This window comes from Ascaphus truei, unplaced genomic scaffold, assembly GCF_040206685.1.
Source record: "Ascaphus truei isolate aAscTru1 unplaced genomic scaffold, aAscTru1.hap1 HAP1_SCAFFOLD_2530, whole genome shotgun sequence".
Lineage (NCBI taxonomy): Eukaryota > Metazoa > Chordata > Amphibia > Anura > Ascaphidae > Ascaphus > Ascaphus truei.
Window position 1 is genome coordinate 4997 of NW_027455462.1, and position 15004 is coordinate 20000.

Genomic DNA, 15004 nt, shown 5'->3' on the forward strand with positions numbered 1-15004 from the left:
AGAGCGCTCAGGATGAGACCGTTTCCCTGTACAGAGCGCTCAGGATGAGACCGTTTCCCTGTACAGAGCGCTCAGGATGAGACCGTTTCCCTGTACAGAGCGCTCAGGATGAGACCGTTTCCCTGTACAGAGCGCTCAGGATGAGACCGTTTCCCTGTACAGAGCGCTCAGGATGAGACCGTTTCCCTGTACAGAGCGCTCAGGATGAGACCGTTTCCCTGTACAGAGCGCTCAGGATGAGACCGTTTCCCTGTACAGAGCGCTCAGGATGAGACCGTTTCTCTGTACAGAGCGCTCAGGATGAGACCGTTTCTCTGTACAGAGCGCTCAGGATGAGACCGTTTCCCTGTACAGAGCGCTCAGGATGAGACCGTTTCCCTGTACAGAGCGCTCAGGATGAGACCGTTTCCCTGTACAGAGCGCTCAGGATGAGACCGTTCCCCTGTACAGAGCGCTCAGGATGAGACCGTTCCCCTGTACAGGCCTCGGGTACAGTGTACTAGTGTACAGACACTACGTACCTGCTCAGCCTGTGGGGGGCGCCATCTTCCGTTATCCCCTCCCGCAGGACAGTGAAGGGTGGGGAGGTGGCTTCCTGGGGGAGGTACTTCTCCGCTTCCCTGCGGACACAGAGATGATATGTACACGCAGAGCGAGGGGACGTGCGCACGCAGAGCGAGGGGACGTGTGCAGGCAGAGCGAGGGGACGTGTGCACGCAGAGCGAGGGGACGTGTGCAGGCAGAGCGAGGGGGCGTGCGCAGGCAGAGCGAGGGGGCGTGCGCAGGCAGAGCGAGGGGGCGTGTGCAGGCAGAGCGAGGGGACGTGTGCAGGCAGAGCGAGGGGACGTGTGCAGGCAGAGCGAGGGGACGTGCGCAGGCAGAGCGAGGGGGCGTGTGCACGTGGGCACGCAGAGCGAGGGGACGTGTGCACGCAGAGTGAGGGGACGTGCGCAGGCAGAGCGAGGGGGCGTGTGCAGGCAGAGCGAGGGGGCGTGTGCAGGCAGAGCGAGGGGGGCGTGTGCAGGCAGAGCGAGGGGACGTGCGCACGCAGAGCGAGGGGACGTGCGCACGCAGAGCGAGGGGACGTGTGCAGGCAGAGCGAGGGGACGTGTGCACGCAGAGCGAGGGGATGTGCGCAGGCAGAGCGAGGGGACGTGCGCAGGTAGAGCGAGGGGACGTGTGCACGCAGAGCAAGGGGACGTGCGCAGGCAGAGCGAGGGGACGTGTGCAGGCAGAGCGAGGGGACGTGTGCACGCAGAGCGAGGGGACGTGTGCACGCAGAGCGAGGGGACGTGCGCACGCAGAGCGAGGGGACGTGCGCAGGTAGAGCGAGGGGACGTGTGCACGCAGAGCGAGGGGACGTGTGCACGCAGAGCGAGGGGACGTGCGCACGCAGAGCGAGGGGACGTGCGCACGCAGAGCGAGGGGACGTGCGCAGGCAGAGCGAGGGGACGTGCGCAGGCAGAGCGAGGGGACGTGCGCAGGCAGAGCGAGGGGACGTGGGCACGCAGAGCGAGGGGACGTGGGCACGCAGAGCGAGGGGACGTGGGCACGCAGAGCGAGGGGAAGTGGGCACGCAGAGCGAGGGGACGTGCGTACGCAGAGCGAGGGGACGTGCGCACGCAGAGCGAGGGGACGTGCGCACGCAGAGCGAGGGGACGTGCGCACGCAGAGCGAGGGGACGTGCGCACGCAGAGCGAGGGGACGTGCGCACGCAGAGCGAGGGGACGTGCGCAGGCAGAGCGAGGGGACGTGCGCAGGCAGAGCGAGGGGACGTGCGCACGCAGAGCGAGGGGACGTGCGCACGCAGAGCGAGGGGACGTGCGCACGCAGAGCGAGGGGACGTGCGCACTCAGAGCGAGGGGACGTGCGCACGCAGAGCGAGGGGACGTGCGCACGCAGAGCGAGGGGACGTGCGCAGGCAGAGCGAGGGGACGTGCGCACGCAGAGCGAGGGGACGTGCGTACGCAGAGCGAGGGGACGTGCGCAGGCAGAGCGAGGGGACGTGCGCAGGCAGAGCGAGGGGACGTGCGCACGCAGAGCGAGGGGACGTGCGCACGCAGAGCGAGGGGACGTGCGCACGCAGAGCGAGGGGACGTGCGCACGCAGAGCGAGGGGACGTGCGCACGCAGAGCGAGGGGACGTGCGCACGCAGAGCGAGGGGACGTGCGCACGCAGAGCGAGGGGACGTGCGCACGCAGAGCGAGGGGACGTGCGCACGCAGAGCGAGGGGACGTGCGCAGGCAGAGCGAGGGGACGTGCGCAGGCAGAGCGAGGGGACGTGCGCAGGCAGAGCGAGGGGGCGTGTGCACGCAGAGCGAGGGGACGTGCGCAGGCAGAGCGAGGGGGCGTGCGCAGGCAGAGCGAGGGGGCGTGCGCAGGCAGAGCGAGGGGACGTGTGCAGGCAGAGCGAGGGGACGTGAGCAGGCAGAGCGAGGGGACGTGCGCAGGCAGAGCGAGGGGGCGTGTGCACGTGGGCACGCAGAGCGAGGGGACGTGTGCACGCAGAGCGAGGGGACGTGTGCACGCAGAGGGAGGGGACGTGCGCAGGCAGAGCGAGGGGGCGTGTGCAGGCAGAGCGAGGGGGCGTGTGCAGGCAGAGCGAGGGGGCGTGTGCAGGCAGAGCGAGGGGACGTGCGCACGCAGAGCGAGGGGACGTGCGCACGCAGAGCGAGGGGACGTGTGCAGGCAGAGCGAGGGGACGTGTGCAGGCAGAGCGAGGGGACGTGTGCACGCAGAGCGAGGGGATGTGCGCAGGCAGAGCGAGGGGACGTGCGCAGGCAGAGCGAGGGGACGTGTGCACGCAAAGCAAGGGGACGTGCGCAGGCAGAGCGAGGGGACGTGTGCAGGCAGAGCGAGGGGACGTGTGCACGCAGAGCGAGGGGACGTGTGCACGCAGAGCGAGGGGACGTGCGCACGCAGAGCGAGGGGACGTGCGCAGGCAGAGCGAGGGGACGTGTGCACGCAGAGCGAGGGGGCGTGTGCACGTGTGCACGCAGAGCGAGGGGACGTGTGCACGCAGAGCGAGGGGACGTGCGCACGCAGAGCGAGGGGACGTGCGCAGGCAGAGCGAGGGGACGTGCGCAGGCAGAGCGAGGGGACGTGCGCAGGCAGAGCGAGGGGACGTGGGCACGCAGAGCGAGGGGACGTGGGCACGCAGAGCGAGGGGACGTGGGCACGCAGAGCGAGGGGAAGTGGGCACGCAGAGCGAGGGGACGTGCGTACGCAGAGCGAGGTGACGTGCGCACGCAGAGCGAGGGGACGTGCGCACGCAGAGCGAGGGGACGTGCGCACGCAGAGCGAGGGGACGTGCGCACGCAGAGCGAGGGGACGTGCGCACGCAGAGCGAGGGGACGTGCGCACGCAGAGCGAGGGGACGTGCGCACGCAGAGCGAGGGGACGTGCGCAGGCAGAGCGAGGGGACGTGCGCAGGCAGAGCGAGGGGACGTGCGCACGCAGAGCGAGGGGACGTGCGCACGCAGAGCGAGGGGACGTGCGCACGCAGAGCGAGGGGACGTGCGCACGCAGAGCGAGGGGACGTGCGCAGGCAGAGCGAGGGGACGTGCGCAGGCAGAGCGAGGGGACGTGCGCAGGCAGAGCGAGGGGACGTGCGCACGCAGAGCGAGGGGACGTGCGCACGCAGAGCGAGGGGACGTGCGCACGCAGAGCGAGGGGACGTGCGCACGCAGAGCGAGGGGACGTGCGCAGGCAGAGCGAGGGGACGTGCGCAGGCAGAGCGAGGGGACGTGCGCAGGCAGAGCGAGGGGACGTGCGCAGGCAGAGCGAGGGGACGTGCGCAGGCAGAGCGAGGGGACGTGCGCAGGCAGAGCGAGGGGACGTGCGCACGCAGAGCGAGGGGACGTGCGCAGGCAGAGCGAGGGGACGTGCGCAGGCAGAGCGAGGGGACGTGCGCAGGCAGAGCGAGGGGACGTGCGCACGCAGAGCGAGGGGGCGTGTGCACGTGGGCACGCAGAGCGAGGGGACGTGTGCACGTGGGCAGGCAGAGCGAGGGGACGTGTGCACGCAGAGCGAGGGGACGTGTGCACGCAGAGCGAGGGGACGTGTGCACGCAGAGCGAGGGGACGTGCGCACGCAGAGCGAGGGGGCGTGTGCACGTGGGCAGGCAGAGCGAGGGGACGTGTGCACGCAGAGCGAGGGGACGTGTGCACGCAGAGCGAGGGGACGTGTGCACGCAGAGCGAGGGGACGTGTGCACGCAGAGCGAGGGGACGTGTGCACGCAGAGCGAGGGGACGTGTGCACGCAGAGCGAGGGGACGTGTGCACGCAGAGCGAGGGGACGTGTGCACGCAGAGCGAGGGGACGTGTGCACGCAGAGCGAGGGGACGTGTGCACGCAGAGCGAGGGGACGTGTGCACGCAGAGCGAGGGGACGTGTGCACGCAGAGCGAGGGGACGTGTGCAGGCAGAGCGAGGGGACGTGTGCACGCAGAGCGAGGGGACGTGTGCACGCAGAGCGAGGGGACGTGCGCACGCAGAGCGAGGGGGCGTGTGCACGTGCGCACGCAGAGCGAGGGGAAGTGCGCACGCAGAGCGAGGGGACGTGCGCACGCAGAGCGAGGGGACGTGCGCACGCAGAGCGAGGGGACGTGCGCACGCAGAGCGAGGGGACGTGCGCACGCAGAGCGAGGGGACGTGCGCACGCAGAGCGAGGGGACGTGCGCACGCAGAGCGAGGGGACGTGCGCACGCAGAGCGAGGGGACGTGCGCACGCAGAGCGAGGGGACGTGCGCACGCAGAGCGAGGGGACGTGCGCACGCAGAGCGAGGGGACGTGCGCACGCAGAGCGAGGGGACGTGCGCACGCAGAGCGAGGGGACGTGCGCAGGCAGAGCGAGGGGACGTGCGCACGCAGAGCGAGGGGACGTGCGTACGCAGAGCGAGGGGACGTGCGCAGGCAGAGCGAGGGGACGTGCGCACGCAGAGCGAGGGGACGTGCGCACGCAGAGCGAGGGGACGTGCGCACGCAGAGCGAGGGGACGTGCGCACGCAGAGCGAGGGGACGTGCGCACGCAGAGCGAGGGGACGTGCGCACGCAGAGCGAGGGGACGTGCGCACGCAGAGCGAGGGGACGTGCGCACGCAGAGCGAGGGGACGTGCGCACGCAGAGCGAGGGGACGTGCGCACGCAGAGCGAGGGGACGTGCGCAGGCAGAGCGATGGGACGTGCGCAGGCACAGCGAGAGGACGTGCGCAGGCACAGCGAGGGGACGTGCGCACGCAGAGCGAGGGGACGTGCGCAGGCAGAGCGAGGGGACGTGCGCACGCAGAGTGGTGGAACACGGGCAGATTGCTCACCTCCTGGAGAGGAACTGCCAGCTTCCCACGTTCGGGATCCATTCAGGAAACTCCCAGTTTGAGTGACACAGATCCCTGCTGCAAAGCAAACACACACGGCCTATTACTGCTCCGCCCCCGGGCGTAAGGTGCACCGACACCCCCTCCGCACTAACCAGACACCGGCAGTGATCCGGGAACACCGGCAGTGATCCGGGAACACCGGCAGTGATCCGGAGACACCGGCAGTGATCCGGGGACACCGGCAGTGATCCGGGAACACCGGCAGTGATCCGGAGACACCGGCAGTGATCCGGGGACACCGGCAGTGATCCGGAGACACCGGCAGTGATCCGGGAACACGGGAAGCGATCCGGGGACACCGGCAGTGATCCGGAGACACCGGCAGTGACCCGGAGACACCGGCACTGATCCGGGACACCGGCAGTGATCCGGGGACACCGGCAGTGATCCGGAGACACCGGCAGTGATCCGGAGACACCGGCACTGATCCGGAGACACCGGCACTGATCCGGGACACCGGCAGTGATCCGGGACACCGGCAGTGATCCGGAGACACCGGCACTGATCCGGGGACACCGGCAGTGATCCGGGGACACCGGCAGTGATCCGGAGACACCGGCAGTGATCCGGAGACACCGGCACTGATCCGGAGACACCGGCACTGATCCGGGACACCGGCAGTGATCCGGGACACCGGCAGTGATCCGGAGACACCGGCAGTGATCCGGAGACACCGGCAGTGATCCGGAGACACCGGCACTGATCCGGGGACACCGGCAGTGATCCGGGGACACCGGCAGTGATCCGGGGACACCGGCAGTGATCCGGGACACTGGCAGTGATCCGTGGACACCGGCAGTGATCCGGGGACACGGGCAGAGATGCGGAGACACCGGCACTGATCCGGAGACACCGGCACTGATCCGGAGACACCGGCACTGATCCGGAGACACCGGCACTGATCCGGAGACACCGGCAGTGATCCGGAGACACCGGCACTGATCCGGAGACACCGGCACTGATCCGGAGACACCGGCACTGATCCGGAGACACCGGCACTGATACGGAGACACCGGCACTGATACGGAGACACCGGCAGTGATCCGGAGACACCGGCAGCGATCCAGGGACACCGGCAGCGATCCGGGGACACCGGCAGCGATCCAGAGACACCGGCAGCGATCCGGAGACACCGGCAGTGATCCGGGGACACCGGCAGTGATCCGGGGACACCGGCAGTGATCCGGGGACACCGGCAGTGATCCGGAGACACCGGCAGTGATCCGGAGACACGGGGGTAACGTTACTGCCAGGACATCCTGTCCCAGTGAAGGGATTAATGAAGCCGCATTTCCAGCCCAAGTAGTAACACGAGTCCCCGATCAGGATATAGGGCATTCCCCCTAACCCTGGCCAATATCCCCTTTGTCCATCACAGTAAACGGTATTACCACCTATCCTGTGGCCAGAGCGCGGTGCCTGGGAGTGACATTTGACCCCTTCCTTCACATTCACGGCATGGCTGATACTCGTCACTTCCTGTCACCTGCACAGCCTACTGTGACAACTCGAATTCCTGCCCTTATCCCCCCCCGCCTGGATTATTGTAACATACTGCGAGGAGGAAATGGCAAACACAATCCTAACCAGGGAGTCATGCAGAGGCGGGGGGCTGGGAAAGGAGACCCCTGTAGTGTAGCGCAATGATCGAGCGCAGAAGTGTGAGCGGGGGGTCTCTTTAGAGTCAGAGATTGCTGATCTGAAGAGGCAACTTGCAATATTGAGGGACATTGGCAATCTTGAAAGGGAATTAGAGCTCACTGAGCAGGCCCTTGCTTCGACTAGTGGTGCAGATGGTGGCGCTGTTAGTGAGGAGCAGGTAGGTAGCTTGGTTGCCATTAGTGAGGAGCAGGTAGGTAGCTGGGTGACAGTTAGAAGGGGAAGCAGGTTCTGAGCTGACACATCCCAATAGATTTGCCATGTTGAGTGAAGATATTGGGAATGTCGGGGCAGAAATGGCAAGGCTGGGGGAGACTAATTCCTCTAGCAGCCAGGGGAATAGTTCCTCCAGCACAGTGAGGACTCAGGATGCTCAGATACAAAGAAAGATTGTGGTGGTAGGGGACTCCATTATTAGGAAGGTAGATAGGACAATCTGTTGCCGGAACCGCATGAATCGAACAGTTTGTTGTCTCCCGGGTGCTCGGGTTCGGCACATTGCGGATCGGGTAGACAGATTGTTTAGGGGCGCTGGGATTGACCCGGCGGTCTTGGTACACGTTGGCACCAATGACAAAGTTAGAGAAAGATGGAGGGTCCTAAACAATGATTACAGGGATCTAGGCCAAAAGCTTAAAGCAAGGACCTCCAAGGTAGTATTATCTGAAATACTACCAGTGCCATGCGCTACCCCTTATGAGATATCATTGAATGATATGACACTGGGGTTTTTTGTTTGCCTTCCTCTGGATCAATAAGTAAGTATAGATATAGGATAAAGTATCTGTTGTCTAAATTTAGCACAGGTTGAACTTGATGGACCTACGTCTTTTTTCAACCTCATCTACTATGTAACTATATGTAACTATATGTAACTATATGAAACTATGATCTTGCACCAAAAAGTTCCACACAAAATGAACCCAATATAGTCATGTTTGTCTGTACTTTTAATAACAAGTGGTCACGAATCAACATCTTCTCGAACACGAGGATCCAGCACAGGTCCCCAAGCTCAGAGCAACGCTGGTCAGCCGGGGGGCTTGCAATCTGAAATCGCTTGGTCCATATCCACCTCGACAGTCACCTCAGGGACATGGCTCCCTCAGAAACTTGTACGGGTACAGATAGGGCCAGCTTTTTAACTGCCCGATTCCCTTTCCACCGCACATTGTTATGTGTGTCTTTTATTGACTACAACTACTGTATTATACTGATCTCATCAAGTTAGGTATTCACGGCCTGCGAGTTATATATTCACGGCCTGCGAGTTATATATTCACGGCCTGCGAGTTATATATTCACGGCCTGCGCGTTAGGTATTCACGGCCTGCGCGTTATATATTCACGGCCTGCGAGTTAGGTATTCACGGCCTGCGAGTTAGATATTCACGGCCTGCGAGTTAGATATTCACGGCCTGCGAGTTAGATATTCACGGCCTGCGCGTTAGATATTCACGGCCTGCGAGTTAGGTATTCACGGCCTGCGAGTTAGATATTCACGGCCTGCGAGTTAGATATTCACGGCCTGCGAGTTAGGTATTCACGGCCTGCGCGTTAGGTATTCACGGCCTGCGAGTTAGGTATTCACGGCCTGCGAGTTAGGTATTCACGGCCCGCGAGTTATATATTCACGGCCTGCGAGTTATATATTCACGGCCTGCGAGTTAGGTATTCACGGCCTGCGAGTTAGGTATTCACGGCCTGCGCGTTAGATATTCACGGCCTGCGAGTTAGGTATTCACGGCCTGCGAGTTAGATATTCACGGCCTGCGAGTTAGGTATTCACGGCCTGCGAGTTAGGTATTCACAGCCTGCGAGTTAGATATTCACAGCCTGCGAGTTAGATATTCACGGCCTGCGAGTTAGGTATTCACGGCCTGCGAGTTAGGTATTCACGGCCTGCGAGTTAGATATTCACGGCCTGCGAGTTAGGTATTCACAGCCTGCGAGTTAGATATTCACAGCCTGCGAGTTAGATATTCACGGCCTGCGAGTTAGGTATTCACGGCCTGCGAGTTAGATATTCACGGCCTGCGAGTTAGGTATTCACGGCCTGCGAGTTAGATATTCACAGCCTGCGAGTTAGATATTCACGGCCTGCGAGTTAGATATTCACGGCCTGCGAGTTAGGTATTCACGGCCTGCGAGTTATATATTCACGGCCTGCGAGTTAGATATTCACGGCCCGCGAGTTAGGTATTCACGGCCTGCGAGTTAGGTATTCACGGCCTGCGAGTTAGATATTCACGGCCCGCGAGTTAGGTATTCACGGCCTGCGAGTTAGATATTCACGGCCCGCGAGTTAGGTATTCACAGCCTGCGAGTTAGGTATTCACGGCCTGCGAGTTAGGTATTCACGGCCTGCGCGTTAGGTATTCACGGCCTGCGAGTTAGATATTCACGGCCTGCGAGTTAGGTATTCACGGCCCGCGAGTTAGATATTCACGGCCTGCGAGTTAGGTATTCACGGCCCGCGAGTTAGATATTCACGGCCTGCGAGTTAGGTATTCACAGCCTGCGAGTTAGGTATTCACGGCCTGCGAGTTAGATATTCACGGCCTGCGAGTTAGGTATTCACGGCCCGCGAGTTAGATATTCACGGCCTGCGAGTTAGGTATTCACGGCCTGCGAGTTAGGTATTCACAGCCTGCGAGTTAGGTATTCACGGCCTGCGAGTTAGATATTCACGTCCTGCGAGTTAGGTATTCACGGCCTGCGAGTTAGATATTCACAGCCTGCGAGTTAGATATTCACGGCCTGCGAGTTAGGTATTCACGGCCTGCGAGTTAGGTATTCACGGCCTGCGAGTTAGATATTCACGGCCTGCGAGTTAGGTATTCACGGCCTGCGAGTTAGGTATTCACGGCCTGCGAGTTAGGTATTCACGGCCTGCGAGTTAGGTATTCACGGCCTGCGAGTTAGGTATTCACGGCCTGCGAGTTAGGTATTCACGGCCTGCGAGTTATATATTCACGGCCTGCGAGTTAGATATTCACGGCCTGCGAGTTAGATATTCACGGCCTGCGAGTTAGGTATTCACGGCCTGCGAGTTAGGTATTCACGGCCTGCGAGTTAGGTATTCACGGCCTGCGAGTTAGATATTCACAGCCTGCGAGTTAGATATTCACGTCCTGCGAGTTAGGTATTCACGGCCTGCGAGTTAGATATTCACGGCCTGCGAGTTAGATATTCACGGCCTGCGAGTTAGGTATTCACGGCCTGCGAGTTAGGTATTCACGGCCTGCGAGTTAGATATTCACAGCCTGCGAGTTAGATATTCACGGCCTGCGAGTTAGATATTCACGGCCTGCGAGTTAGATATTCACGGCCTGCGAGTTAGGTATTCACGGCCTGCGAGTTAGGTATTCACGGCCTGCGAGTTAGATATTCACGGCCTGCGAGTTAGGTATTCACGGCCTGCGAGTTAGGTATTCACGGCCTGCGAGTTAGATATTCACGGCCTGCGAGTTAGGTATTCACGGCCTGCGCGTTAGGTATTCACGGCCTGCGAGTTAGATAATCACGGCCTGCGAGTTAGGTATTCACGGCCTGCGAGTTAGGTATTCACGGCCTGCGAGTTAGATATTCACGGCCTGCGAGTTAGGTATTCACGGCCTGCGCGTTAGGTATTCACGGCCTGCGAGTTATATATTCACGGCCTGCGAGTTAGATATTCACGGCCCGCGAGTTAGGTATTCACGGCCTGCGAGTTAGGTATTCACGGCCCGCGAGTTAGGTATTCACGGCCTGCGAGTTAGATATTCACGGCCCGCGAGTTAGGTATTCACGGCCTGCGAGTTAGGTATTCACGGCCTGCGAGTTAGATATTCACGGCCCGCGAGTTAGGTATTCACGGCCTGCGAGTTAGGTATTCACGGCCCGCGAGTTAGATATTCACGGCCCGCGAGTTAGGTATTCACGGCCTGCGAGTTAGATATTCACGGCCTGCGAGTTAGGTATTCACGGCCCGCGAGTTAGATATTCACGGCCTGCGAGTTAGGTATTCACGGCCTGCGCGTTAGGTATTCACGGCCTGCGAGTTAGGTATTCACGGCCTGCGAGTTAGGTATTCACGGCCTGCGAGTTAGGTATTCACAGCCTGCGAGTTAGGTATTCACGGCCTGCGAGTTAGATATTCACGGCCTGCGAGTTAGGTATTCACGGCCCGCGAGTTAGATATTCACGGCCTGCGAGTTAGGTATTCACGGCCTGCGAGTTAGGTATTCACAGCCTGCGAGTTAGGTATTCACGGCCTGCGAGTTAGATATTCACGGCCTGCGAGTTAGGTATTCACGGCCCGCGAGTTAGATATTCACGGCCTGCGAGTTAGGTATTCACGGCCTGCGAGTTAGGTATTCACAGCCTGCGAGTTAGATATTCACGTCCTGCGAGTTAGGTATTCACGGCCTGCGAGTTAGATATTCACAGCCTGCGAGTTAGATATTCACGGCCTGCGCGTTAGGTATTCACGGCCTGCGAGTTAGGTATTCACGGCCTGCGCGTTAGATATTCACGGCCTGCGCGTTAGATATTCACGGCCTGCGAGTTAGATATTCACGTCCTGCGAGTTAGGTATTCACGGCCTGCGAGTTAGGTATTCACGGCCTGCGAGTTAGATATTCACGGCCTGCGAGTTAGGTATTCACGGCCCGCGAGTTAGATATTCACGGCCTGCGAGTTAGGTATTCACGGCCTGCGAGTTAGGTATTCACAGCCTGCGAGTTAGATATTCACGTCCTGCGAGTTAGGTATTCACGGCCTGCGAGTTAGATATTCACAGCCTGCGAGTTAGATATTCACGTCCTGCGAGTTAGGTATTCACGGCCTGCGAGTTAGGTATTCACGGCCTGCGAGTTAGGTATTCACGGCCCGCGAGTTAGGTATTCATGGCCTGCGAGTTAGGTATTCACGGCCTGCGAGTTAGATATTCACAGCCTGCGAGTTAGGTATTCACGGCCTGCGAGTTAGATATTCACGGCCTGCGCGTTAGGTATTCACGACCTGCGAGTTAGGTATTCACGGCCTGCGAGTTAGATATTCACAGCCTGCGAGTTAGATATTCACGGCCTGCGAGTTATATATTCACGGCCTGCGAGTTAGATATTCACGGCCTGCGAGTTAGATATTCACGGCCTGCGCGTTAGGTATTCACGGCCTGCGAGTTAGATATTCACAGCCTGCGAGTTAGATATTCACGGCCTGCGCGTTAGGTATTCACGGCCTGCGAGTTAGATATTCACAGCCTGCGAGTTAGATATTCACGGCCTGCGAGTTAGGTATTCACGGCCTGCGAGTTAGATATTCACGGCCGGCGAGTTAGATATTCACGGCCTGCGAGTTAGATATTCACGGCCTGCGAGTTAGGTATTCACGGCCTGCGAGTTAGGTATTCACGGCCTGCGAGTTAGATATTCACGGCCTGCGAGTTAGATATTCACGGCCTGCGAGTTAGATATTCACAGCCTGCGAGTTAGGTATTCACGGCCTGCGAGTTAGGTATTCACGGCCTGCGAGTTAGGTATTCACGGCCTGCGAGTTAGGTATTCACGGCCTGCGAGTTAGGTATTCACGGCCTGCGAGTTAGATATTCACGGCCTGCGAGTTAGGTATTCACGGCCTGCGCGTTAGGTATTCACGGCCTGCGAGTTAGGTATTCACGGCCTGCGAGTTAGGTATTCACAGCCTGCGAGTTAGATATTCACGGCCTGCGAGTTAGGTATTCACGGCCTGCGAGTTAGGTATTCACGGCCTGCGAGTTAGGTATTCACGGCCTGCGAGTTAGGTATTCACGGCCTGCGAGTTAGGTATTCACGGCCTGCGCGTTAAGTATTCACGGCCTGCGAGTTATATATTCACGGCCTGCGAGTTAGATATTCACGGCCTGCGAGTTAGATATTCACGGCCTGCGAGTTAGATATTCACGGCCTGCGAGTTAGGTATTCACGGCCTGCGAGTTAGGTATTCACGGCCTGCGCGTTAGATATTCACGGCCTGCGAGTTAGATATTCACGGCCTGCGAGTTAGGTATTCACGGCCTGCGAGTTAGGTATTCACGGCCTGCGAGTTAGATATTCACGGCCTGCGAGTTAGGTATTCACGGCCTGCGAGTTAGATATTCACGGCCTGCGAGTTAGATATTCACGGCCTGCGAGTTAGATATTCACGGCCTGCGAGTTAGGTATTCACAGCCTGCGAGTTATATATTCACGGCCTGCGAGTTAGATATTCACGGCCTTCGAGTTAGATATTCACGGCCTTCGAGTTAGGTATTCACGGCCTGCGCGTTAGATATTCACGGCCTTCGAGTTAGGTATTCACGGCCTGCGAGTTAGGTATTCACGGCCTGCGAGTTAGGTATTCACGGCCTGCGAGTTAGATATTCACGGCCCGCGAGTTAGGTATTCACGGCCTGCGAGTTAGATATTCACGGCCTGCGAGTTAGATATTCACGGCCTGCGAGTTAGGTATTCACGGCCTGCGAGTTAGGTATTCACGGCCTGCGCGTTAGATATTCACGGCCTGCGCGTTAGGTATTCACGGCCTGCGCGTTAGGTATTCACGGCCTGCGCGTTAGGTATTCACGGCCTGCGCGTTAGGTATTCACGGCCTGCGCGTTAGGTATTCACGGCCTGTGAGATACGTCTTTATGTGGTCCCCATTCATTTATCTTAATAAATTGTATTTTAATATATTCCATTACCACATGACACATTTGGGGCACGTATTTGGAGACACCGCCTATGGGCCTTTGATCCCTGTATATAGGCACAGCCACGATGTATGATGCGGGATCCTCTCCCACGTACACGTGTGTGAATGCCGTTGGCATCACCCCGGTGTCTCCCACCCAGGCGGGTCCCAGGCGGGTTCCTTGACTACAGGCCCTTTGGTTCTATGCATCGTCTCTCCCTGGTGCCCCTGCTCACGCTATACCATTTTAGGCTGAGCGGGTATCCCCCCTGTTGTTCTATCCCTAGGAAACCACGGGGGTCGTTCATATGCGGTATCTGTGCGGCCGGTCCCCACACGCTTCCCTTCCTGCCAAAACCTTCCATGATTGGAACATTCCCATCCGCCACGAATACCGCTGTGATACCGTGGCCTCTGTCACTGTGGCATGAAGCATGTGGGCAAAACTCACCGCCAACTGAGGCGGGGAGTCCATGGACATCTATGCGCAGTAACGAATAACCTCCAGACGCGACCAGCCCGGCATATGAATGATGCACATCATGGTGATGTCACGGCGCGTACATTATAACCACCTCACTACTGGACCATACACAGAGGTCTGGGACCGGATCCTCCTCCAGCCAGGGTGTCGCGGGATACAGGATCTGCGACCTCTGTCCCCACGGCCTAAATGAAGGATTTCCTTATGCTTCCTTTCCCTAGCACAGTACCTGGGCATTATACAGGCCAGTGTGACGGGGGGGTAACCAGGCTATCTAATGAAGGGTACGCCCGCGGGTTACCCCTGGAACTGTGGGGGTGCCTGGTGCCTCCATACGCCCGGGACCCGGGATAATACAGGCCAGTGTGACGGGGGGGTAACCAGGCTATCTAATGAAGGGTACGCCCGCGGGTTACCCCTGGAACTGTGGGGGTGCCTGGTGCCTCCATAAGCCCGGGACCCGGGATAATACAGGCCAGTGTGACGGGGAGGGGGGTAACCAGGCTATCTAATGAAGGTTAAGCCCGCTGGTTACCCCTGAACCCGTGGGGGTGCCTGGTGCCTCCATAAGCCAGGGACCAGGGACAATACATGCTGGGAAATAAAATGACCCTGTTTTTCCTATTTCATGTTCCCTTAGCCCTAGAACTGTGACATTTCTTGCGTGTCAGTTTTAGGGGGGGATATTTGGGTGGAAATACAATTATTTTGGTTGCAGGAGTTGGGGGGCCACAGTTGCCGGTAGTCATTTCATTCTCCGCAGCGAGCGGGCATGATTTGCCGGTACGCAGG

At 59.8% G+C, this 15004-nt stretch overlaps 1 protein-coding gene across 1 annotated transcript in view; it reads right to left on the reverse strand.

The window, feature by feature from the left end:
• Window positions 1-499: 499 nt before the first annotated feature.
• LOC142481328 (general transcription factor 3C polypeptide 2-like) overlaps window positions 500-15004 on the reverse strand; it is a 29472-nt gene continuing 14967 nt past the window's right edge. Inside the window, exons 3-4 of the mRNA XM_075582794.1 lie at window positions 5314-5391; window positions 500-620 (exon numbers count right to left, since the gene is read on the reverse strand). Of these exons, the coding sequence (XP_075438909.1) occupies window positions 500-620; window positions 5314-5391 (199 nt within the window). The remainder of the gene's footprint in view (window positions 621-5313; window positions 5392-15004) is intronic.